Source organism: Clarias gariepinus, chromosome 4, assembly GCF_024256425.1.
Source record: "Clarias gariepinus isolate MV-2021 ecotype Netherlands chromosome 4, CGAR_prim_01v2, whole genome shotgun sequence".
Classification (NCBI taxonomy): Eukaryota; Metazoa; Chordata; class Actinopteri; order Siluriformes; family Clariidae; genus Clarias; species Clarias gariepinus.
The window spans coordinates 26,946,054-26,972,247 of NC_071103.1; the positions used below are offsets into that span (position 1 = coordinate 26,946,054).

A 26,194-nucleotide genomic window follows, 5' to 3' on the forward strand; every position below is an offset into this window, starting at 1 on the left:
TAAATCCTGTGTAATGTATATAAATGTTTGTTTCTGCTTAAATTCTATTTTATTTTGTAACATTTGTAAATTTGTATGTTCCAAACGTAATTTTTATTGTATTTTTTAGGGATGCACCGAAATTTCGGCCGCCGAAAATTTTCGGCCGAAATAGCATTATCGGTTTCGGCCGAAACGTAAGAAAGCGCCGAAAATAAAAGCCGAAATTGTCGCGACGCCTCTCCCATCCTCCCGTCTCGTTCGCGCTGTCATTACGCATCAAACACGGAACGGAGTATGTCGGCGGTTTGGAAGCACTTCAAAGTTTCAGATGAGGACAGCAAAGTTGCAATAATTTTAATTAATTTGTAGTTTTTTTAATACAAACAAAAAGAAAATATTTTAAACATGTTTTTTTTAATGAAGCCATTTTCGGTTTCGGTATCGGTTTTCGGCCAAGTGCATCCAAAAATTTCGGTTTCGTTTTCGGCCCAGAAATTTCATTTCGGTGCATCCCTAGTATTTTTATTTTATATTTTTATTGTATATCTTTCAGTTTTTATTCTCGTGTGCAGTTTTTTTTTATTGTAGTGAAATCTTTCTATTCTGTTCCATCTTTGTATTTTATGTCTCGTTTAACATTTCACTAAATCATACCGTGTGTGGAATAGAATTTGTGTATTTATTTATTTCTTTGTTTGTTTGTTTCATATAGAGACTTCACACCCCAGATAAAAAAAAGTTGGGTGGTCTGTTTTCTTGTTTTCGTGTGGTTCTGTTCTGCTGTTAAGTTCAAGCTAAAATAACTTGGGTCTGAAATGGAAAGAAAAATATAAAAATGAAAAATGTGTATGGATCCAGCTAATTTTTGAGCACAGTGTATATTGTAGCCAGTGAAACTTTATCCTGTATCTTGTACCCACTGATCAGTGAGCTATAGTATCACAAACTCTACAACCAGTCTTAAACACTTTACTTGACCTCTGCGAATCATATAATTAACACGGGCTCTGTTTTCTCTCTTCCTGCAGACTCCGAACTGGGCCGCTCAAGACTCGGGCTTCTATTGAGCAGCAGTGTGAGCAGACGGTGTGCTGCCATATTAACTTCCTGTTACTCTCCAGCATTCCCTTTCTGCTCCTGAACACATTGTTTTTCCTTTTTGTGCACCCCAAAGTCACAAAAGCAATCTTTATTTAACCCCAGGTCCTTCCATATGGTGTTCAATAATAAAAAATGATCTTACAAAACCCTTTTCACCCCGTACTACTTGCCTTTTATTTCTGGACATTACAAATGGTGGTTGAGGCTGAAGTGGTCAAACTCTTTTGTGTGTAATAGATGAAGTTTTAATGAGCATGCTGACTCATCGAGTGGGACGTGGTTCTAGGCCGCGTTTTCTCGAAACGCCACGTCCGTGCATCATAATGATGAACGAGTGTTTAGTCTGCTGAGTTTTATGGCCCTGTACCATAGCGAGCCACCGCTCGCTCGCCGGAGAGACGTCACAAAGGAGGCATAAAGAGGTGATGTCAACTTGCTCAATACCAATTCAATGCCAGTTCTGCCTTCTGTATGCACAGGGTGATGCTCAGGACTCATCAGGCTGCTTTAGCCAACAACACAATCAGCTTAATGCCCCCTCCTCTTCTACCGCCCTCCCTTCCTTCTTATCTCATCCTCTCTGCATCACAACAGCTGCAGTTTGCCCTCTCTGGTTCCTAACTATCTTTTATTTTCTCTCTCTCAAACTCTTACACACATACACACTGTGGTGCCTAAGACACCGGTACATGTCTTTGTCTATTTTGGCCTCTCCATCAGCTGACACATTTACGAGCGCTGTCTTTCTGGATGAGTGAAGGGGAGGGGGGGTGGGGAGTTCACAGCTGCCATAGTGTTCAGGCATGTAGCCAGAAAACTAAAACGCTGACATCACCTTTGCTTCCACAGTCTGCGTGAGCAAGAGAGAGTAAGCGAGAGGCGGCCAGCCACGAAACAAGGAGGTGGATAAAGTAATTGGTTTGCCGGTTCTTTTGCCGGTCCTGTGCCATGACACATTACAAAAATACAACTCATGCACCCCTTAATTATCACATGAACCTTAGGAGTGCTGTATCAAATGTTGTTTTAGTACAAAGTCCAAACCAACATTAGACATGTGGTGAGCAAACCTCGCCACCACAAAGCCTGACACTTTGCTCAGAATAAATAAATAAACAAACAGGCAAAAGGTCAACTAAGTTTTTTGGTCCATACCACTACATGACCTTTTTGTTTGGCGTTGCTCACTGAAAAGGTCGAACTTTTGGCTAAATGCGCTGTGTAATTGCAATAGGTACACACTGTTCTGTTGTTTGTTCTGGTCATTTTTCCTTTACTAGATTTCTGTAATTTAGGAAAGTTTTTCCCCCTTTTTTTGGAAAGTGGTTTAGAAGGGTACAGTAACATTTACAGGGCACTTATTTACTCTACCACCATGCATTAGTTTTTGTAATTGTGATAGAAGGTTGTGGGAGCTCAGGGAGTAATGGTCTGCAAGAATGACCAGAGGATCATAAGTTCATGTCCTAGAGTTGGCCGAGGTTAACAAAGCGGGCCTGTATCCTGTGCAATGTTGTTCTACTGTTTGGTCTTACCAGCCCTTGAGCAAAGCCTTTAATCCTAAAACACTCTGGGGGTTCGCAAGAAGCTGACCTTGCGCCCAGACCGAGTTCTTATTATCCGACAGAAAATTCTATCCAAATAAGGTTTCTATTATTGCAATATGGCAATTATCACACTAAACAGTACAAGTCATATAAGGGAGCATGAATGTCCAGATCAATGTAAATAACACCAGTTACTTTTCCCAGTCTAATCAGTAGTCCATCGATAGGATTGGAAATGCTGGTTAAAGGTTCAAAACCATAAAACTGTCTTTACTTTTACCCGGTAGTGGACGGGACACAGTGATGCTGCGGGTGGGGGACATTCTGTGTAGCATGTACGCTGTGGGCATCTGTAAAGAATTTGGCTGACCATAATTCTTTCAATCACATGTCAAATGTTAGTTTCTTTCAGCTTTAAGCATTAAACCTGATCCTTGGGCAAGGGACTTTCATACAATGCCCCGAGACCAACATCTAGTGAAAAAATATGGAATGTGTTAAAGCTAAGGTAGTCTTGGAGTAGCTATGGGTTTACTTCAATAATTTGTAATAAAAACCTTGAAAGTCATGGTTTAGAGAGATCTGATGACAAATAAATTGGATTTTTTTTTTGCTTACCTTAGATGGAACTTAAGTCATGACCAAACTTGCTTAAGGATTGTATTGGAGTGGTATTTGTCTGTATTGTAATTGAATTTACTGTTAAATGTGTAGAAAAGAAAACTAAATCCACAATATAACAGTGGATATGAAAGATATTATTGTAACAAATGTTGTTTGAGGTAAGTTTGATATTTGCACATTAACCTATATATGCAAACTACTCAGCTACATTTTAGATAGACATTAAATTTGTCTTCGATTCTATTAAGTTTTTCCTTTAACCTAACTCAACTTTTCATTAGTTTACTCTAAATAGTTAAGATGTGTGAAAATATGAACCCAGAAATGTTGACTTTAGTCAAACCCTTTCTTTCTTAATCAAGAAATTATAGAAACAAAAAAATGCTAAATACAAAGGGCGTTCGGATCAAACTGGGACTTCTGATAGTTTCTCATCAATGAAGGCACAAAACTGACATTTGCAGAAAACTTCAACACCAGTGACTACAAGAGGTGTTCAAGTCAAAACAGGACTTGTGATGAAATGTCTCATAAAAATAGAGGCGTAAAACCAATTCACATTTACAAAAGACCTCAAGCACGGAACAGTGATGAGACGCTTTCCTGAAGAAAAAAGATCTGAATGGTAAAATGTTTTAAAGAAGGCCATAAATCCGTGAACAACTATCCCGGCCGTGGTAGCTTGGCGTCCACTGCAGTAAACATTCAATAAGTGGAACACTTGATCCTTGAACACTTGATGGATAATTTGTAGCCAACTTGTGGAGAAGGCACATGTGTCTATGGGAACATGTGCCATAACAGGAACTTGGCTATAAGTTATTGCTACATCTTCCATATAGTCCTGACCTCACTCCAAACCATTTCTACATGTTTGGTCCATTAAAGGAGTTCCTGGGAGGCCAGTGTTTCAAACGTGAAGAAGGCAGTCTAATTGATCAAGGCTCTGGCTTACTGAGAAAACATTCTACCTTGAGGGAATCCAAGCACTAGGATCAGTGCATTAGTGTAGCATGGGGATTACATATAGAGAGAAATACAGGTTGTTGTTTTTTAAACTTTAATAATGGTGTTTTGTTATTCAGCACATTCAAAAGTCCAGGTTTAATTTGAACGCCCGTGGAGCGTTTGACCAATCCTTGATCACTGTTATACCTCACCAGCCATGAGTTATTCATCTATAACTGTTCCATCGCATCTTTAGTGTGTAGTATTTTGTCGATAGATAGATAGATATAAAGTTATAACCTGTTCTTAATAATAACTTCCACTTAATTAGCTTCATACGTGTTTCTAACGGTTCAATGAAACGCAATTAAGTCTATGACGTCATCTGGAGACTTCTGAGTGTAAACTGAGTCCACACTTTCTCCTGCAGACTTGGCAACTGCTGCATGGAAAAGAACAAGGCAGAGTTTCTGGGATTTGACGTCCACGCTGATGATGGACTGACGTCAAATTCCTGTCCTCTTCCCATTGGACAGGTAGTGCAGTAATCAGCGCGTGCAAGGCATTCTTTTTATAGCTCGTGTAAGGTACCTACTTATATAGGGAGTGCATTTAGGATGCGGCCTAGAACTTTTTCCATGGTCTGTGGGAGAATTGCAGTGTGACTTAATGGTGGTTGAGTCTGACCTCATCCCAGAGGCTTTCTCTATCACACTGGAAAAGAAACACATCCGCGAAAAGTGGGAAACATAAAAAAGGACAAATAAATAGAAGATTAAGTGCCACACCTAGTGGTCAAGCAGGGTAAAAACATTTGTGTTTAATTGAAGATACTGCAGAAAGCCTGTGCTGACCGGAGTAATGGAGGTGCACGCATGCTCACAAGTGACCTACTGGACATTTGACCTTATGCGCGTGCGGACGCGTCGTTTATAACGCTGTATAACAAGCATATGACACTTTCGTTCCATAATAAAACAAGGCCTAAAGAATGTTTTATTATATTTCGATTAAATAGCAATTTCTAAGTGCGTTTGAAAGTTTATATATATATATATATATATATATATATATATATATATATATATATATATATATATTTTTTTTTTTTATCCAGGATGCAAATGAAATATGACCAACTATGTAACAGCTTCTCTCAAAGTTGGGTTAATTTTTTCAGAAACAATCAGTTTATTCCCCTCAAGTGAGACGGAGCACATGGAGTCGTATTAGATGCTTTACCAAAAAAAAAAAAAAAAAGGGAGGGAAAGAAAAAAAACATATATGACCTGCGCTAGGACCCAGAGTTTGCTTATTAAGTCATTTCTATTAGCGGCTTTAATTGTTTGCATCATCTTGGATTTTTTTTAAAGTGAAAAACACCCATGTGGAATGTGGAGCTTAAAAAAAAAAGTGAAAAAAAAAAAAAGCCCCACCAAGATGTTGGGAGTCTCCACGTGACAGCAGCGCCGAGCTTATATAGCTAGTTAAAGCGGCCCAAGCATCAGCACCACTACACTTCAGCTCTTCATCAGCACAGCACTCTGTATAGAGCAGAGCAGGCGGAGAGAGAGAGAGAGAGAGAGAGACATACACACACACACACACTCACGCGCGGCGGCTTCACGATCGCTAACAAGCTTCAGGTGTTCGACATAACTGTCGCTCCGTTCTTTCTGTTGTTTTCTCTTTTTTCTTTTTGCGGAGGACCAGAGCCGAAGCGCGTCCCCATCCAGCCCGCGGAGCAGCACGTGAAGAGCGGGTGTAAGAGCTGCGTCCGAGTGTGTGATGAGCTGGGTGTAACGGACCGGGGGTTTGCAGTGACAAAACTTTTTCTCTCTATATATATATCTATCTATCTATCTATCTCTCTCTCTCGGCGACAGGGATGCTCTGTGCCGCATCTCCACTGTGGAACTTTTGCAACCGGATCGGATTTTTGTTCTCTTTCGGTCTCTTTTTTTGTTGCAGGTAGTCGTTATGTCATCTCGTGTGTGAGAGAGAGCGAGAGCGTGTGAGTGTCTGCGTGCCACAGCGCGTGTGTGTGTGTGTATATCTGTGTGTAGCTCATATTAAAGGTATCATCCTGTTTTGAGCGTTTTGCCGAACATGTCGGTCGGCGATTTGCGCTGCGTTACGACTCAACACTTCCACCAGAAAACGTTGATGTATTCTAACCTGCGCTGTGTGCTCTAGATGACTGTTCTGCTGAGGAGTCCTGCGCTATAGGCTGTGCCGCACCGCTGTAAGCTTTATGTCCTTTATATCAGCTCATCGGGACTCTTTCCATAGGGTAGAGGATATAGGGGCTCCCAGCCTATGATCGTGCGCTTTTTTTTTTTTTTTTTAAACAAGCGTTATAAACATGACATTAGTCGCTGATGAGACACTCTTTCCCGTCTGAGGTATGGACTTCTAAACTTCACGGTCCCCTGTAGGAACAATCTGTAAGCGACGTCAGAAGCTTAAACACGGACCTTGAGGACTGTGGACGGAAAAGGAGAAAAACTTCAAACTGACTTTGGCACTTCTGACTGAGTCGGGAGAACGAACAGCCGCCCAGATGCAGTTTCGACTCTTCTCCTTTGCTTTGATCGTGTTGAACTGCATGGACTACAGTCACTGTCAGACGCAGGCGCATCGCTGGAGGAGGAACAAAAGAGGTAAAGCAGATTAACAATCATACTCCTGGTAAGATCTTGGAGATGAACAAGTATTCACTTTAGGCAAATATAAAAGTCTCTGGGCAACGACAGCGCATTTCAATACAGGTTATCCCTATGGATATTTATGGCTTGTTTTTTTTTGCATTTGTGTGTAATGTGGAAAAAACGCACAGCAAAACTTAAAATAAATGCGTGTGTTAAAACTTGTATCTCCTCCACTGCAGACCTGCGCGCCCGTGCGCGTAAACGTGCGTAAAGATACGAGCAGAGCCTGACATCGCGCGCACAGCCTGAGCTCACTTCAACATCCCTTTACCTGACATTCCATTCTTTTAAACAGTGTTAGAATTTCCTTACTTAGGGTAGAGCAGTTTTATAGGATTACCATTGTGGAGAAATATTTGGCATCAACACTTTTTGCACACACTTGTAGCTAACCAGTGAACACCACATTCCCAAATCTGAGTAGATCTATACTAATCTATACAATTGTTTTATAATGTAAAATTGTTCCCTGCTTGGACAGTTAAGTGTGTATCCAAGTGTATTCACTTGTCAGCTTTGCCACAAACACACGGTTTCTCCACGGATTAGTAGATGTTGTGTTATTTTGGTTGTAAAGTCAAATAGAACATATCTTCTCGAGGTTTTTAACAACATTACAATCTTTTCAAAATGTCTTAATTACAATCTACATTCAGTTTCTTATGCAGTGGGGTGCAGGAACTTTTGCTTTTATATTACATAACTTTAATACAATTCGCAATATCACACTGAAGGTAGAGGTTATTAAAATTCATTTCAGGTTAAAGAAACTGTTTTTTTTATTCAACTTTTAAAATGTCAATTATTTTGACTTTATAGATTTAAATTGAAAAAGACTTTGACAATGTTGCCTGTACCTTGGTTTCGTACCTAGTAGGCACTTCTCAAGTGACTCAGGGATTCGACTCTGTATAAGGGAAAACCTGGTTGATTAATTATACCTGAGTCTACGGTACTCAGAAAGCAAATGGCGCAGGCCGATAAACTGTAAGATGGATTTAACCGCCGTAGACATGTTGAATTGGAAGCCAATCAAAGAACCGGAAGTCGTTTTTCCGCCACCCTGCCCCCACCACGACCACCACTCAAAAAGCCGAACTACTCATACCATTAAGGGCTACAAACACATTAACGTCTGTCTGCCAGCTGGGTATCAAACCATGTTCAGGATTGTTTTTTTATCTCCATAAATCCTAAATGTAAAAAAAACTATTCGATCTGTTGAGATACTGGACAGTGCACCTCTCGCCGTTATCAGTGGAGGTTTAATTTGTGTTGCATCCACATCTCCTCTAGATGCTGCTGGTGGATTCATCTGGAAAAAAAATCTTAAATGTGAATTTACTCACTATCTTACACATATCAACTAAGAACAATTGTAACTTTGCTTCATTTAAGATATTCTGTATTTATTAACATTCAATAACGGGAGCTGTAATATTCTGACTTGTTAGTGGTAGCCAAAATCTAGGATAACTAATGAGCGTTATAAATAGCTCTCCGCCGATCAGATGGGTCTATCAGAACAGGTCATAAATCATAAATAAATATGATAATCATGGATAATAATATCTGCCTACAGTACACATGATTTGTATTTCTTTAAACATTGCATCTGATTAATAAGTTTCAAATCAGCCTTTCCAGGTCATTAAGTTCAAAATGAAGCTAGAGCTGAGCAATCAGTTCCTTCACTGTGATGCCGCGTTCATAGCTAGTCTATTTGCTGGTGTTATAAACAAATGGAAATGAGTAGCTCTCTCCGTATGGTTGAGAGGAATAATGGATTTTAAAAAAGTAAAAAAAAGTCCTTTTTTTAAAAGAAAATTAACGAGCCGCATATAGTGTTGTTCCAACATATTTAAATTACTAATATAAAAAAGAAATGGAAATAACTTCAACTTTAATCTTAGGTGTAAGCATACGCATGGCATGCTGGGGGGGGCCTTTATTTCGGCTGCAAGTCTTCTCCACCATCCATCTGCAAATAATCAGGCCATCACTGCAGGGTACTGGCACACACACATCTTCTGCTCTCCTGTTTTTCTGTGGGACTTGTGCGATCTCAAATACTGAGTAATATCATTTTCTTAATGGGATCAAAGTTGGAAATATAGTGTATTTTCATTGCATGCATGCGTGTGTGTTTCAGTCAGATCATCCATACCTGTCTGTCTGTCTGTCTGTATGTATGTATGTATGTATGCCTCTGTAGAAGGCAATCTGATTGCATCTGAAGACTTAAAAATGAGTAGGTTTAGTTGTTTTAATGCACATGAGGCCAGGAGTGACACACAAAATGCTGTGGCAGCTATCCAAGCTTTAAACATCCTTCCTTATTTTATTTATCATGCTTATTGAGAGTACCATGGGGGAGAAATCATGGTTCAATAGACTCTGAAGCAGTCAAATATTTCTCTTGCCCTGCGGGTTTCTATGACAGCTTTATACTCAGTATTTTCTGGCTCGCTCTTGTACAGCGGTATCCGAGTCATTCCAGAGACTCCAGTCATGCGCTACGATTAGACTCGGCCATACACTTATTAGCATCTGCTATAAAATGCCAATATACAGTGTCTAAGGTGTACTTAGCCTCGTATTCATGACTTCAATGACCCCTCTCTGGTGAGTATTTGGCATGTTCCAAACTAATCATCGTAATATATTAAAGGTATTAAAAGACGTTCTGCAGCGCACAGCCGTTCTCCCCGTGCCTAAAAGCCAACACATCGTTTTCATTCTGTGCAAATAAAACTAAACCAACAGTAAGAAACATCCAATTTACACCTCCTTACCCCCTATAATGCACGCTACAGAGACCAGACGGGGGGGAGTTTTTTGGGGGGGTGGGGAGGACGGGGGGTGTTGGGAGGGTTATCAAGCCCTGCTATGATATCATTGCTAGACTCTGGGGTATTTGTTTTCATTTTATTCCCTGCCTAATGATGCCACCTGCTGACTACATAAAAACCCAAAAGGCTCATGTGCCAGCGTAGCCCAGGGGAAGAGGGAAGAAATCAGGCGTGCAGATCTGTAAAAGGGACGGCGTTAACTCCTGTGTCGCTAATTAATTAATTCCAAATGCCTTTAAGAAAGAAAGTCTCTGTAGCATTGATATTCCTATGTTTATACACTTTTTCAATGTGTATATTCCTGTGTCATAATCATATTATGGTCATTACACATGGATTAACGTTCTTAGGAGCTCCTTGTACAAGCTCCTAAACACCGTGTCCCTAACCACGAGCCAGGTGTTAAGTAGAAAACGTTTGTAGAAGTAGTTTTCACAGCAAGTACCTATTTTTCCTATCAAATTTTAAGTGCATGCAGTTTTCTTCTTTTTTTTTTCTTTTCTAAAGCACATAAATATGAAGGACATATGCTTTGTTGTGGATTTGAAATGTGCACTTTTATTCCTAACACTAAAAAGCCTTGATGATGTCAATATTTTTTACCTTCATTGTTTTTGATTTTGGTTCTGATTCCATGTGGAATGCAAGCATGAGATATTACATTATATTATTTAACAAACTTTATTTAACCATTTTCTATAAAAACACTACGACCTCAGTAAGTTTGCATGCTTGAAAGCACAGATTGCTCTGTGTGTGTGTGTGTGTGTGCGTGTGTGTGTCTAGTGGGTCTTAGACCATTACCATGACTTTGGCCTCTCTTTGTCTCTCTTTGTGAAGCATAGAAAGTGCTCGTTCTGATTAGTGCTGTGATTATGATAATGGACCTAATAGGAGCATATAGTCAGACAATCCTGCTCTGTAAGCCATTAAAAGGTGGATATCTCCAAGGAAAGGCTTATTTGGGAGTTCCTGAGCTGTGTTTCATCTAAAGCGCCGTGAAGCTGTAACGACACTGAGACGTCATCACAGAATCTGTTGTTGCTGGAATTGAGACCAAAGCATATGAAGGTGGTGGAGAGAACAGTCAGCTTGATCGAGGATACGAACGACCTGATTTAAAACAAAAGCGAGAAGTTAATAACTCGCTTTGGTGCACTTTTGGTGCGTATTCCTTAAGTTTACATTCGTTCGGTTTGCTAAATCCTAACTAACACGGAAAGGCATGAGGGGGAGAAGCTGGGAAATGTAGCGCTATGTTTGCGGAAAGCTTAAACAAGGTCCCAGGTCAATGGGTGGACACGTTAATGTTGGCTCCTGGTATGTTCGTGCCATATACGTCGTTGATTAAGTGCCTGACAGCGAAGGAGAGCGATCCAAAAGCTTTTTTTTTCTCCCCCTCTGTTTAACTGTAGGCCACTCACCGTTTGGAAAAAGTGAAAAAGCTGCAGATGTCACGTCTTTTAACAAGAGCTTTTCACGTGTTGCCTCCCTAATCCAGGAGATGGATGTTCTTCATCGAGTCAACAAGTTTATGTGTGCGAGTCCCCAGTCTCCTCTTGTCCAGTAGCTGTGCTGCTTTTCAGTTGCACTGGCCCTCAGGCCTTGGACAGCGGACAGCAGCTCTATTGGTGTGCTGTGTCTTGTACTCCTACAGCAGGGTGTGATTGTTTTACCAAGTTTGTTGAAAACGAGTGGAGAATGTTTGTAGCCTGGTCCAGCACACAGGACGAAGCGTTTCTTGATAAAGGAGGGCATCGAAGGCTGCGTGAGAAAGAGTGAGACAGGGAGAGGGGAGTAGGAGGTTGAGGGGGAACATATCTGAGGAGATCATTTAGAGAAGGTTTCATCTGAGCTCCATCACCTGAAAGGGATTAAAGGTTCAAGGGTGGCACCAAACCAATGGGAACATGTTCCAGGTCTGATTTTGTCAAACTGTGGATGGAAATACAGCTTATACTTATACTAGTCTATTGGTTAAAGATTTGACTTCAGGTTGAGTATACTGCTGTATCCGGAGTCCTTCAAAAAGAAGGAAGCTGCTGTCTTCACTTTCTCTTCCACCAAAAAAAAAGATTTGTGGTCTGATTTGTTTTGTTTTTTTTTCTCACTCAGATCAAGCTCCTGCAGTTTATTGTGTTTCCGCCGCACTCTGATGCAGAACATCCTTAAGCAGTTGCTCACTAATGAAGCCCTGTCACTTCTGCTTAACTTGATTTATTAGTTTAATGACAATTTGACAGCCTTAATCAATGTGTTATTGGCTCTGGCTGTTGTGTCAAGGCAGAGGATGTGTATCGTGCGGGGATCGTGCGGCAATGCTATGGCACCCCATTAGCTTTCTTTACAACGGAATGGCAATAGCATGAACTCACAATGGCGCAGATACCTCAAGCTCCATGTGAGCCTCTGTGGCAGATTCTCTTTGTATATATTAGCCACAAAAACACCCACATGCTCTTTCCTCAACAACGTCAGTTAGCGTCATTTTATTTATCCAGACTGATAGACTCCTGATTTGGATTTGGAGTGGTGTGTTTCCTCCACCAACAGCCCATGTCTCCGTTTTCGTGAGCTGTTGCTTCATTTAAGAAGCAGAATGGAGACGCTTTCAGTTCATGCAAATGGAAGGGTGCGTTTTGCAATACCATTTTACACCACCCATTCGTCATCTTATACTACTTTGCGGGTGAAACATTCATGCGTTAAAATTTCATCGATTTTTGATCCGTTATGCACAAGGAGATTCCCTCTTTTCCTTTCAATCACTGTCATTAGAGGATCCCTTGTGCTGGCAGTGCTAAATGCCAAACAGATGGTTCTCTTTCGGGACACATTTTACCGCACTGTAAAAGTTAATTTTCGGAAATGAAGTAAAATAAAAGGGACTTATTATATAATTCTTGTAATATACTCCATATTTCTTTATAGTGATTGGAAACTGTGGAGCTGCGGACAAAAGGTCCAGTGTCCCATAAGCGAGTGAGGTTGCTAGCTTTCACCTTTTGTTAGTCCCTCAACAGCTTAGCCAAAGCAATTATACCTTAATGTGGTTCCTTTTAAAACTACTAAATATTGTAATATTGCTAGCTGGGTACAATTCCTTTTAGTTTACTGACCAATAAAATTTCTGAATATGGAACCTATTTTGAAAAAAAAAAAGCATGCATGAAACAACCTTGCAGATGTTTTTTCAAATAGCTTCTTGAGTCACACCATGGCATGAAAGGTAAAGACCTTTTTAAAGACGTTTTTTTTTTCAAAAAAACCCTCTTCTTAGATGTGTTGGACTAATGGTACTTGGTTATTAACCTAGTTAACCCAGTGTAAGTATGTATCCAATGTTGTAAACATTAAAGCACTTTTTGTAAGTCGCTCTGGATAAGAGCGTCTGCCAAATGCCTAAATGTAAATGTAAATGTAAAGATGTTACTCAGTAATAAGGCATGTATGATTGCACTGCACTTATTTTGCTATTCAAAAGACTCGTTGCGTTTTTTCAGTACTTTAAGTAACGAGGCCAGTTGCAGTTGTGGCAGCTACATCATGCCATGGGTTGCCGCATGAGACAAATGAAAAGCTAGATTTTCCCTCGTTTGTTGAGTGTGTTTCATTTTTGTTTATTACCTTGGACTTCGACTAAATGCTGAAGTAAAGAAAACCATGTGACAGTAATGTTAGCGTCTGAGAGGAACGCCAGTGAGGTTAACCGCTGTCATAACTTTCATGTACCAGTACTCCATATCAGCAAGCCTTCTTATTCCCTCAATCATGCTTGTCGTTGATCCTTTATGATGATCCAGCCTCCCACAAGATAGATGCCACATCCTCAACCCCCTCCTTAACACCTGGGCTGGAAGGTCTGCAAGCATGACTGGCTAATGGGGTGTCAGCTGAGTGTTTGGGACAGTTCAAAGGTTTAAATTGCTCTTTTAAAGTGCCCCTGTTGAGCTTGAGGAACTTGACTTGCTCTCATCTTGGCCACCCCACAACTCTTACATACGGTGTCTGTGTTAGTGCAGACTGTGGCTATGTCCTACCCAACCCTACAGCAAAGTCTTGTCAATTTCTTTTCCAGGGCAGAGCGGAAGCATACTGTACATGTGTGTGTCCTGGTGTGACATTGAGGGTTCCTGGAGGGTTTCTTGAACATCTCACTGTAGCCAGCTTTGTTATTTCTAAGTGATGAGACTTAACCAAAAAACACGAAGAAACAATAATAATGAGCTCTGCCCTTGGTTTTCCATTGACCCACACTTCAAAGACTGGCAGATTGAGGGGTCAAATTTCCTGTTTGGAATTGGAGGTGAAGGGAAAATCAAAGCCCCTTCAGTACGTCCTCTTCCATTAAAGTGAACATTCTTTTTGACAGGTGGGTATCGTGCACATCCAGTGCGACCACTGATTAATCGATCTGTGAGGCTGTGCCAAAACACAAGCCCTGGCAGCGATGCCCATGTTGGGACTAGTCTCCAATTCTGATTGATATTTTCAATCAAACCTTCAGGGCAGTGTGATCCTTCCATCCCTCCTCTCCAGAATTCCATTATCCAACAGATGTACTGGCTTCCTCTGTTACTCTGTATGTTATGGGGCCTCTAATTACACGTACTCTCCACATCAAACCCCTACTCTTAACATGCCTTCTCTTTGCAATGGGCTGGACGTGGGCTGGTCAGTTGAAATAGAGGAACTCATGGCATGTGCTTGTGGTTGTGCAGAGGATGGGGACAGTGTCGGGGTCTCGTCTCGACTCCTTGCCCTTTCATAACCTCTTGCAGCAATTTTGTCCTTCTAGCCAAAGGGGATGCATGTCAATTTGAGAAAAGCAGAGTGCAGAAGAATAGTGGAGTGCCTGGCTTGGCCCCTGCTTGTGGAACTAAGAAGCACTGGTGTGGTTTCAATCAGGCATGGAAGTCAGGCATGGAAGTTATTAGAGAGTTGTGGTGCTGAGCTCATTGTCTCTCCATTCTCTCGCTCCCTGTCTTCTCATTCACTCTTTTTGCTCTCCCTCATACACACTGTCTGAAGACGTTGCTCAAATATGGATGAGGTCTTTGAGGGTCATGAGGTCTTTGAATGGTAATGGTGTGTTAATACTTTTTTCGGTGTCAGTTTATTTCTCTGTTTAGGCCCAGTCAAACAAAGGAACTCCATGTTTCCTTGACAGGGATTTATTCTGGTCTGTAAAATGAACTGTCTTGCAGTAACAAGAGTTCATGAAATGTGTTATTGCTACAGATATAAAACACTCAAATAGTTGTCTCACTGTCACAGAAATGTTTCATAAGCTGTCTCAGACTCAATAAGAACCCTGGAGTACATGCCTGCAATATATGGATTGGCTTTGTGTTGGTATGGTTGATATTATTGACGGTGTCTCTTGTGTAGTTTCATTTATTATATATCTTCAAAAACTTTTTGACACCGAATGACAGTTTAAATGAAGAGCTTTATTGTCACAACAAACTTTGACTTGTGTCAACCTCCACAAAGTGGTCTACAAAGTCCTTGTACATATTTACTAAAAAATACATACATGCCACATCAACACTAAAAATCACATAATGTAAGTAATATACATAATATACATAAGTAATATATATAAAATATACATATGTCCGAGGGTAAGTCAAAAATAATCAGCACTCTGCCTATAATAAAACTTTTATTGGTCACTCTGTCTTATCAGCGCTTTCCGTTCCAGGCTACTGTCCCCCAGTCACGCTGCTCTTCTTTCTTGCAAATCATAACGTGTTACATCTGACATGTTACATCAGTACATTTGTAACTGCGGCGTGAGTAAAAAATAAATGCCTCACCTATGATTTGCATGAAAGAAGAGCAGCGTGCTGTGATTTTTTTTTTTTTTTTTTTGTGTACCTGGTGCTGAAACAAGAGCATTAACAGAAGCGTTTGGATATTTGCAAACAAAATTTGGATATACAGTACTCTAAGGAAGGTGGGAGTTTCTTAAAGAGCATCATTACTGGATTCACGAGCCTGAGAGTTAAAGATGCTTATTAAAGAGCGGATGCCTAAACTTTGGATTAAATGCAGGGGACTGCTATCTAAGGGCATTGTGATCTAGCATGGCGATGCACGTCCGCACACATTTGCAAAAACTCTTTAAGTCTTTAAGTTTTAAGGCGTTAAAGCATCTTCCCAGCAGTCCTGATCTTGCTTTATCAGACTTTCACCTGTTTGGTACTTTGACAGCAGCCCTATGAGGACAATAATTCACTTCTGATAAAGAAGTAAAGACAGCAGTGCATTCATGGCTCCCAGCTCAGCCTAAACTGAGCATTTTTTAATGAGGGAATAAGAAAGATAGTATATAAGAGTGTTAAATAGCACTCAGTGATTAAAATGACATGTTAGGAAAGATTGCCACACAGCAGTATATCCAGGGGGCAAGGCAGTGTAGTTGTTAGCACCTTCGCCTTGCCCCTCCAGGGTCCTGGTTCGAGTCCCCCTGTGTGCCTGTTTTCTTCCCGTGCTTGGTGGGTTTCCTCCGGGTACTCCAGTTTCCTCCCACAGTCCGAAGACCTGCGGATTAGGCTAATTGGCGTTCCCAAACTGCCTGTAGAGTGTCTGAGTGCGTGTACATGTGCCCTGTGATGGACTGACTCCCTGTCCGGAGTGTACCCTGCCTCATGCCATAAGTCTCCTGTGATAGACTCCAGCCCTCTGCAACCCTGAATTTAGGATAAAGCGATATAGACGGTGAGTGAGTAGTATATTCACGCCACTTCCCACCATATTCTTTGGGACATGGGAAGAAACCAGAGGTCCCAGAGGCAAATAAGGAACTTCATTTAGTATGTAAGTAACCCAAACTCAGAATGAAATTTAAGACTAGGAAGCTGTGAGCCGGCGTCACTGCTGTGAATTTTAGGATGTTTTATTCGATTGCTAATTTGCCTCGTTGTTCATACTCTAGTAGAATTAAGAATCTCATTCTTCTGTTTCTAAATGCTTTGTTGTAGACAGCCTCAGTTGTGGTCCGTTTATAAATTGTGGGATTTGGACACTCTTTTTATCCCTCCGTTCCCTCTCTTAGTAACTGGGTTGCACAGCAGGGATCAGTCTGCGGTAAAGAGCACGGTAAAGAATATGTGTGGGGCGGAGAAAAATATCCACCAACATTTTTCAGATTCTTGTTTTTTTCTTTCTCTGTTATCCACTTGTATTACATGTTGGCCGACTTTTTCTTCAGCACAGTGTTATTTCATTTGGAGCCGAGCCAGGCCTCAGGAGCAGGACTGTCTTCTTTAGCATAAACAGCTGTCACAGGCAGGGGTGGCAAGGAAATGGTGCGCACACGCAGAGGTCGCATGTAGTTTACATGTTTACACCCCAGTGGCTTTGGTAATGTCACTGCCTGGCCACACGTACCAGCCACTAAGACCAAGCAAATGTCATCTGTTAGGGCAGTGCATGCTGAAACTGACTATCAGATAAATAAAAGCTCTGTGTAAAATCAGGCAGCAGAACTGTTTGGGTAAGACGGAGAGAAGAGGATGAAAGCAGTAGTGTTTATCTCTATGATCTCTCTGGTGTAAGCAGTGCCAAGGAACAGGAGATAGGAAATGCACTTGCACAAAAAAATAGAGGACGCGTCGGGATTCATCTGTATTTGCATGACGTGCGGCGTGTCTTTACCTGGAAGGTTGGCTTTAGTTCTGAAATCTGAGATCATTCGGATACTGGATGGGATCAGTAAGTTCCAACATTATAGCTATATACTTGCTTTGATTTTGGATACTAAGTTAGGTTTAGGTTTAAGTTTGGGTTTAGGCGGGCTTAGTAATTAGCTGCTTTAATAATTATGTCAGTAGATGGATACGGTGTCTGGACAGATGTTTTGTCGTACCTTCTTCTTTGATACATTAACACACAAATTTAAGAAGGTTTGTATTCACAATTCATTAGCCCACATTTTGTTAGTAATAGAAAATAGAACAAAAAAAGTGTAGCCCTCAAGGAGTTAACGTCAAATTTGACTTTTTTTTCAATGAGAAATGCTGAGTTTAAATTACCTTGAAATCAGTAAATATAGTAACTCACATAGAAGAGAAAATAGGAAACCCTCAAATAAAAAACTGAAAACTGTGACCACATTTCCAGCTGTGCTCGAAGGGGGGATCAGTGGGGGCTCAAATGTACAAGCATGTCTGTTCTAGTCGGATGTGCGCATGATTGTAACACCACTAAATCACTGAATCATCAGGATTACCCACAGTGTCCTCTGCCTGCCCCAGTCACCCCACACGTGTCCCTTGTTGATACAGAAACTCATCTTCACATCAGAAAAACAAGCAGGACGAATCTGCGCTTCGGTATCTGGATCTGCCTCTGCAGTCTGTATGGCTTTCTCTTCCCTAGCCAGCCTTGGCAGAAAGTGCTGACGAGGCTTTTGCAAAGACCCGAAGCTCAGGCTAGGTGCTGACTCTCACTGGCAGTGCTGCTGGTAACCACTGGACGCAGGTTATGGCCAAAGCAATTTAGCCACAGCCAACCTAAGCTCCTTACAGCAGCCACAATGTTTGCGCCGTTGTCTATTCTTATGCATAACAACTTTGCTTCCTTGAGCAACCACTCCACAAGCACATTTTTTCAGCCTCTCGGCAAGACTGCTGTGTGGTTGTCTGGGATAAATGCAGTTTAAGGACAATGAGACTTGGGCAAGCAGTCAGAAATGCAGCGAACTGTGATGCTCATGAATGGGATCACGTCTCCACTCGACCGCTTACGTTCTTAGAGGAAAATATCTGACATCTGTTAGTGCTTGATTTTTTTTTCTTTGTGTCCTCATATAGTTTTGGAACAGTTATTGGATAGCAGCAGCTCGTACTGCTGAAATTCAGCATTTTTTTTTTTCACTTCCTAAAAGTTGAGCAACACACTTCAACACTTATCACTTATCAGTGTTTACCAGCATTAGCTTTATCTCTTAAAGTGCTGTTGAGATCTAAGACGGGAAATCCACGTCTGTGTGTGCAGAAGGTTCTGTAAACTTCCCATAGTGAGTGGTTCGATGGTGCAGTCTATGGTTTTGAAGGTATGGTAATGTTTGACCTACACTGTCTTGAAGTGGGGTGGCCTGCTATGTCCCGGTGTTTATCCTTCTACACCCCAAACACCTGCCACTAGCTGCATTGTCTATACTAAATTGCCCCTAGATGTGAATGTATGAGTGACTGTTATCTTATCAGGCTCGATTCCCGTCTCTGTGTGCATTGAGTTTGCATGTTCTCCCCACGTTTGATGGGTTTCCTCTGAGTACTGCGGTTTCCTTCTACAGTCCAAAGATATGCAGGTTTGGCTAATTGGCATCCCCAAATTGCCTGTAGTGTGAATGAGTGTGTGAGTGTATGTGTGTGTGCCCTGCTGATTAGCACCCCTCGTGCTCTAAGTCTCCTGGGATAGGCTCCAGGCCCCCGCGACCCTGAATACATGATTCAGCGTGATTAAGAGTGCTTTAATTCATATAATCTCAAATTGATAATATCCAGATTTGATTTGGATAATCTGTAATTAAAGCATTTGTTTCTCATCACAGTCTGTAGAGCTCAAGCAAGGTGCCCTTAGTCTCTAGTAATGATGATTTGTGATGTTTCATGCTCGAGTCCCTGTCTTTGGGATCAGGCTTTTGAAGTGGCCAGGACCATATGCAAGTGTGTGTGTGTGCGTGACTCGCCATGGGCACCCTGTGGTTTTCCATACTTTTGACCCTGTGAACTTTTTTTTCCCGCTCTGGGCTGTGTGCATGGGGTTGAGTAAGGCTAGGGTGTGAGCTGGAGGTGGGCCTCATCAAAGAGATAATGATATACAACCGGGCAGCAGTATTTGCATTTTCTATGATGCCAAAGGTGACACAGAAATCTTACGGGCTCAGAGGAGCATTCATACTGGTTCATTTGTGCCTGCCTGTCTATGTGGTATAGCCAGGGATTTATTGAGATAATATGCTAAATAAAAATCACTGCATGATCTGTGCAATTAAATTAATACACGTGGCATGCTTGTGCATTTAGCATGGATGTCAGACAGCACCAGAAGTGTTGGTGGAATTTGGAATTTCCCATTAAATATTTAAAACTTAATCCAATGGATTGGCACCCTGTCCAGAGTGTACCCCGTCGCGTGCCCCAAGTCCCTGGGGATAGGCTTAACAAATCAAGCTATATGAATAATGTTAATAGGTGTGGGAAATAAAGTACCTTTTATTATTGCTTGACAGAAAAAGATAGTGACATGACATCATCCAACACCTACTTCTCTTATCCTGTTGAGGAGCCTAAGACACCCTGGATAGGGTGCCAACCATCACACAACACACACATGTGTCAGGATGGCCGAGTGGTGCCACGTGTCTAAGGTGCCAGAGTCAAGGTGCATACCTTCCCGTAGTGAGGATTCTGGTCTCAACATGGAGATATGGGTTTGACAAAAACTTTTTAAGCTTATCATGCTGTGTATGTGACAAAAAGAATTGGAATTAGATTTGATGCACTCTAAGAAATATGGAAATCTTAATCACCCTACAGAACATATTTTGAAGAATAGAAAAGCTCTTTGATCTTTTTCCTTTTCCAAAATTTTGCCCTGCAGTCACCTTGATATCCTTATGCTTAGAGTTTAACTGGCTGGCTAATAGCTTTCAGACAGAAACTAGACAATGCGTAATCCTGATTGGCTCAACCTGCATTTTACTAGAGCAACCTGTAGCCAATAAACTGTAATGAAACAAAACAAGATGTATTTTCATTTGACATCTGTTGTGGTCAAATATGGAGTATAGCGCAATTGCGCAATTATACAGTATGTGACATTTAACTAACAGTCAGTGCTATAACAGTTTACATTAAATGCTCATGAATAAGCATTTGAAACTGAAACCGTCATACAATATGGCAGAGAGGCTTAAATCCGAAGTCTCTACAGCTCAGCTAAGCCTCAGCTTCATCTCTGTGTGTTTGTAAGCCGTCAGGGGGCATGAGTCCTGGTTTGTGTGAGGTTTCGGGTGCCGATGTGTTGGCTGGAGTATTATTTGATCGTGTGGGTACACTTGTATGTGCAGAAATAGTAGACAGGAGCTTTGCTACATTGGGTGATAAAATTGGAAGGAGTTTCATTGATCTGCGGCTGTGGTAACTGCACCTCTCGGAGCAGGGAGCACAAAGCCGTTCCTGAAGGATAACACGTGGGAGTGAGAGCATCCAGCTACAGGTGTGAAAATTGGGTGTGAGATTTATGTGGGATAAATTGCCAACAGGTGTGCTAATTAGATCCATTCCACTTCCCACCCATTCCTAACCAGTACTCTCTTCTCTTCTTCTGTTTTTCTGGCGGTCTTTTTCTGTTCTTTTTTTTTTTTGGATTACTTTGTATCTCTGTCAGTGTTGGATAAAGCGTCCATATTTTTCTTCGTAGAGAACAAAAATATTTCAAAATGCTAACGGCCCATATTTAATTTGATTTATTTAATTAACACTATAGTTATTCCTTTAATGTTAGTTATTTCATCATTGTTATTTATTATTAATTCAGGATATGTTGTTGTTGGTCTTTCAGCTGCACTTGGTCCGCACATACAAGTTTAGCACCAGTTTTATGCCGGATGCACTTCCTGACCCAACCTACCCATTTTAACCGTGCTTGGGACCGGCACTGCGTTCAGTGGCTGGGGTTTTGGCACTGGCTGGGAACCGAACCCGGGCCTTTAGCACAAATTTTACAATTTTTTTTCTAGTTTCTCTCAAGCAACTTTATTGGTTACAGTTTGTAAGGTATTAAAAACTACTAAAATTATGTAATGAACATTGAATTAATGTTTACTGTGTTGTTCCTGTTTGCATGTCATGTCATGTTATCAAGCTATGTTTATTTTTTCTCTACCAAACTTCAGCTACACACTCCAGTCTAGTAGGTGGCGGTAATGCATCAACTGTCCATAACTTTATAGAAGAAGCCCTAAACTTGTAACTTGTAACAAGTGTATTTTGCGGGTATTTTGGTTTTGGTCGAATTATTGGACAAAGCAAAGAAAACAACTATGTGGGTTTGAATTCACTGGAAGTGTGCTAGTAAACTTCCAAAACGCTATCAAAATCTGGAAGGATAGCGCTGACCCATCAACTTTGGTAATCGCTTAAACACGTATCATCACTATGTTTAATAGTGAAAGTAAGAGCATCTCCATACACACAACATTGTGAAGAGAACGTTGGACTAAACAGCTGAAAACCACTAGACTAACACAAGCCGTACTCAACTTACCAGGGAGCATATTGGACTTAGGACTATTGGTAAAAGGTCATGAAGTCTGATGAGTTCGCATTGACCCTATTCCAGAGTGATGGGTACATTAGAGTAAAAATGGACGTTCATGAAGGTACAGTATGCATGATGGATGCACTACTTCATGCACGTCCATTCTTACCCTAATGTACCCATCACTCTGAAATAGAGTTCAATGTGAACTCATCAGACTTCATGACCTTTTACCAAAAGCTCATGAAGAAGCCTCTGTACAAGCCTGTGGAGGCAGTGTTGTGATTTCGGGTTGCTTCAGACGGTCAGGTCTAGGCTCAGCAACATTATGTGGCAATAAAATAAAATCAGCTGTATGTACTGAATGGCCAGATTATCACATCGTTTTCCGTCCCTGATGGCACAGGCATATTCCAGGACTCAAATTGTGAAAGAGTGGTTCTGGAAGCATGAGGATTCATTTTTACACATGAACTGGCCACCACATTGTGTGCAGTAAGCAAATCAAACGGCGATCGAATGTAACCTGAGCCTTTTTTCTTGGCCGTGCACTGTATATTCTTCTCCTTTTTCTTAATGGAATGAAACATTACAGAAACATATGTTTCTAAGGATATTTTATGCAGTAAAAATATCCATTAGCTTTGAAAATGGAAAGAAGCAAAAGATTTTGTTACTCTATTCCCCTGTTCCGTTCTCCCTCTCCTCCACACGATCGCCTCCATCTTTCGCTCTTGTGTTTAGTGAGGATAACATGATCTTACAGCCCTGTGGGGTATTCCAGAAGTTGGAATGGTTAAACTTTTCTTCCAAAAGACAGAAACCTAAAACACATGTTAGTGTGTGCCTGGGCACGCTCCTCCAGAGAGGACAGCTCTCGTGCCGAATTGCTGATTGCACTGCCTGCTGTTCTAGGATGCTCTGAGCACCTGTGTACTTTATTTTGGCCTGTCTTGCGTGTCTGAAGAGAATAAGCAGAGATCAGGCAGCCTGCCCCACTGCTGTTTCACTACATACCTGAAAGTGGGGTCTGACCCTCTGTGTTTGTGTTGTTGTTCTTGGATAAGCTAATAGTCATAACATAATGGGCCTCAGGACATCAGGTGCTAATTGGGAACATCTGCCGGTTTGTGGATTGTAGTACTTGGCACCATTCGTTTGTCTTAGTGACCAGTTTTTACTGCAGCTAGAAGGCTGGCTATAGCTTAGATACTGTATGCATTTCAATTCAATTTATACTTGATTCAATATTTATAAAGTTATCTCTAGTGAGCAAGCCAGAGGCGATGGTGACAAGGATGGAAGAAACCTTGAGAGGGACCAGACGAACCACCAGGTGTGGGTGTGACACTATCCAATAAGCGATTATAATATAAACACTCACTCACTCACTCACTCATCGTCTATACCGCTTTAATCTGTATTCAGGGTCACGGGGGGCTGGCGCCTATCCCAGGAGACTTAGGGCAGGAGGCGGGGTACACCCAGTCCATCGCAGGGCACAGTAATATAAACAATATACAGTATGATTTCACTAAGATCATGTACAAGGAACTCATTTTCTTTTTTAGCACCAGCAGTGTTGTGAGCTAGATCCACAGACTCTACATTATCTCTCACTGTGGATTGGAAGGTATTCCCGCCAGCTCCTGATTCTTGCCGGATACATTTATATATCAAATCCGCCATTTAAGCACGGAGATTCGATCTACAAATTTACCAATGTCTGGCATGCCCGCTAAGCCTGAAGCACAGGAACTTCTCCAGTTGAGCTAATGATATGGCAAAATAAAAAGCATTTATTCAGGCACATGCTGCTAAAGCAGTATAAGCACTGAGATTGCTCTAAATTGTAAACATATGTATACAGTGCGAAATGTGAAAGTAAACTTGGAAAAAAGGCTCGAATCTCCAACTCCCGACCGTTTCCAGCTGTAGTACTTTTAAATGAGGGCCAACATATTTGCTGATAAACTGAAACAGAAAAGCATTTTGGAACATAAAGTGCCATATCCCCCTTTACCATGGGTGTTCTTTTTTTTTTTTTACAAAGAGAGTCATCGACATGGATAATGAAGAAAGTCATGTGTAGGTGATTTGATGTAATTTTCCATGTACCGATCTTAACATTGTGGTAGAGCGTGTAGCCTTTCATGGGTTGGTTTGCGCTTTGGGGATCTTCTGAAAGCTTTATTACAAGGACACGACTCCCAATTTCCAAGACAAGTGGCTAGAAATGTTGGCAGCCTCTTCCATTCGTCTGTATTTTGCTCTAGACACTTAGCAAGGACGCCGTGAACTTGATAGCTCTAAAAGTCGGAGAAACTGAAGTGTATTTCTCCTGTGGAGCACTACGGTTTTAATAGACTTGCTTTTAGGAGTGCATTACCCAAGGACTTTGAGGATGTTATATTACAAGTGCATGGTTCTGTTGGCAAACATCATTTTCACCACAGAGCAGAGACCTCATAAGAAGGCTTGGGTTTAGCTTCTGAGGGCTGAGGTTTACCCAGAGCTCTGGCTGTTTATGTCCAAAATATTGCTTTGCATGATTGAACGGTTCCTCTTTTTAAAAACAATATTAAAAAAAAAAATTCAGTTTATTTTTTTATAATCAACAGGTGCACATTTATAGGTAAGTTCATGCAAACATCCATCTGATAACCAGAGTTACATTTTTTATTGTTTTATTGTTTTGTGTTTCTTGGAAGAGAAATATCTCTGGAGTTGATTCTCAGACTTTTGAATCCTGCATGAATCTAATATACTGTAGATAAGAAAAGGAAATGTGATCCATCAGTTTGTTTGTAAAGCACCGAGGTGGTTGTAGTAGTGGTGGGGGACTCGGTTGTTTTTTACCAGCTTACTCTAATGACGCCTCACATCTGTCTTTTACACAACTCTCACTAATTGGATGAACACAAAATTACCCTTAGTGATGTGGGTAGTTTACTTTCTAGGGTTTGGAATCAAAGCTTGTAATCAAGTTGCAGTGTTTTTATGGTTTGAGAAGTGCAGAAGCATTTAATGATTCACTGTACAGTATGATGTAATGAAGAGCAGTGAGGGATGGAGTGTGTGTCTCTGATGGAGAGGGAATATAGGAGGTCTGCTTGAGCCTATAGCTGTTACATACGTTTAGCATTCATTAAATGCACCTGAGATGGAGCAGCATTCAGCTGGATCTCCCTTCCGTCCTAATTGCTCTTGATCACAGTTCAAGACCAACCTTCTCTGGCCGAACAAATGCAGCGCAGGCCAAAAATGGCGTCATTCCTCATGCTACGGGCTCTCGATTTGCATGAGCGATGGAACACTTCAACGATTTGCATGGAACTTACCTGAAGGAACCCACATTATCACCGCGACATCTGGCCAGACGTTAATGTAGAATTAATAAGAAAGGAAATTTTACCTCGTACAAATTTGATTTCATTTCTCATTGTGTCTCACTGGCAGGAAGACGGAAATGGTTGCTCTGCTTGTCTGGATTAATGTTTTACCCAGTGTTCCTGTGCGGTGACGGCTTCAGGGGGTTAAGGCACACTATTGTTAGTTATAAGAAGGAAAGTAAGTATTGCTTTTGTGACAGAAGTTGTAAATTCTAAAACCAGGGAGAAAGACTGAGCGAGTATGGGAAAGAAATAAAAACATGGCTAAGAATAAAATAACATCTTCAAAAGAATAATGATCTGCAGTCTTTTTGTCCAAAAATATCCAGACATGTACCTTTAATCAGTTAGTCCAGACACTTTGTCTTCTCTGTCAAGGGCTCCTTCCAAGCTGACGAGCGATGTGGTGATGGTTTGGCTGATCGATAATTTTGGTTTCCCTTTATAACATCGTGACACTGGAAATGGTTAGGTCTCAGTCTTTCGATATGCACAGCCATTTTTTATCATTTGTAGTCAAAAAGAGGCAGTTGATTTTGTACAGCAGCTCTGAGAGTCATTATGGATGCAGGTTTATATTGAGGCTCTTACATTAAGGCTCTGATTCTCAGACTCGGTAGGCATTTTAGACGAATTGATTTAAAAACATACATAGTTCCTCTGAGTGGCGCAGTGGTGAAGTGCTAGCCCTATCATCCTGAGATCGCTGGTGATGCTGTCACCCCTCGCAGCTGGAGGTCTAGAGAGAGCTGATTGGC

General features: G+C 41.2%; 2 protein-coding genes across 3 annotated transcripts in view; both read left to right on the forward strand.

The window, feature by feature from the left end:
• The window catches only part of eif3ea (eukaryotic translation initiation factor 3, subunit E, a), a 37,129-nt gene extending 35,891 nt beyond the window's left edge, over nucleotides 1–1,238 (forward strand). Inside the window, exon 13 of the mRNA XM_053494688.1 lies at nucleotides 1,011–1,238. Coding sequence (XP_053350663.1) covers nucleotides 1,011–1,049 — 39 coding nt within the window. The 3' untranslated portion in view covers nucleotides 1,050–1,238. The remainder of the gene's footprint in view (nucleotides 1–1,010) is intronic.
• Nucleotides 1,239–5,559: 4,321 nt separating this feature from the next.
• Nucleotides 5,560–26,194, forward strand: part of rspo2 (R-spondin 2) — a 54,206-nt gene continuing 33,571 nt past the window's right edge. The window contains exon 1 of one of the 2 annotated variants that reach the window (XM_053493906.1): nucleotides 5,560–6,865. In XM_053493906.1, coding sequence (XP_053349881.1) covers nucleotides 6,766–6,865 — 100 coding nt within the window. In that variant the 5' untranslated portion in view covers nucleotides 5,560–6,765. Of the gene's footprint in view, nucleotides 6,866–20,961; nucleotides 21,001–26,194 lie in introns of those variants that run through there. The other variant, XM_053493907.1, reaches the window with a different exon arrangement.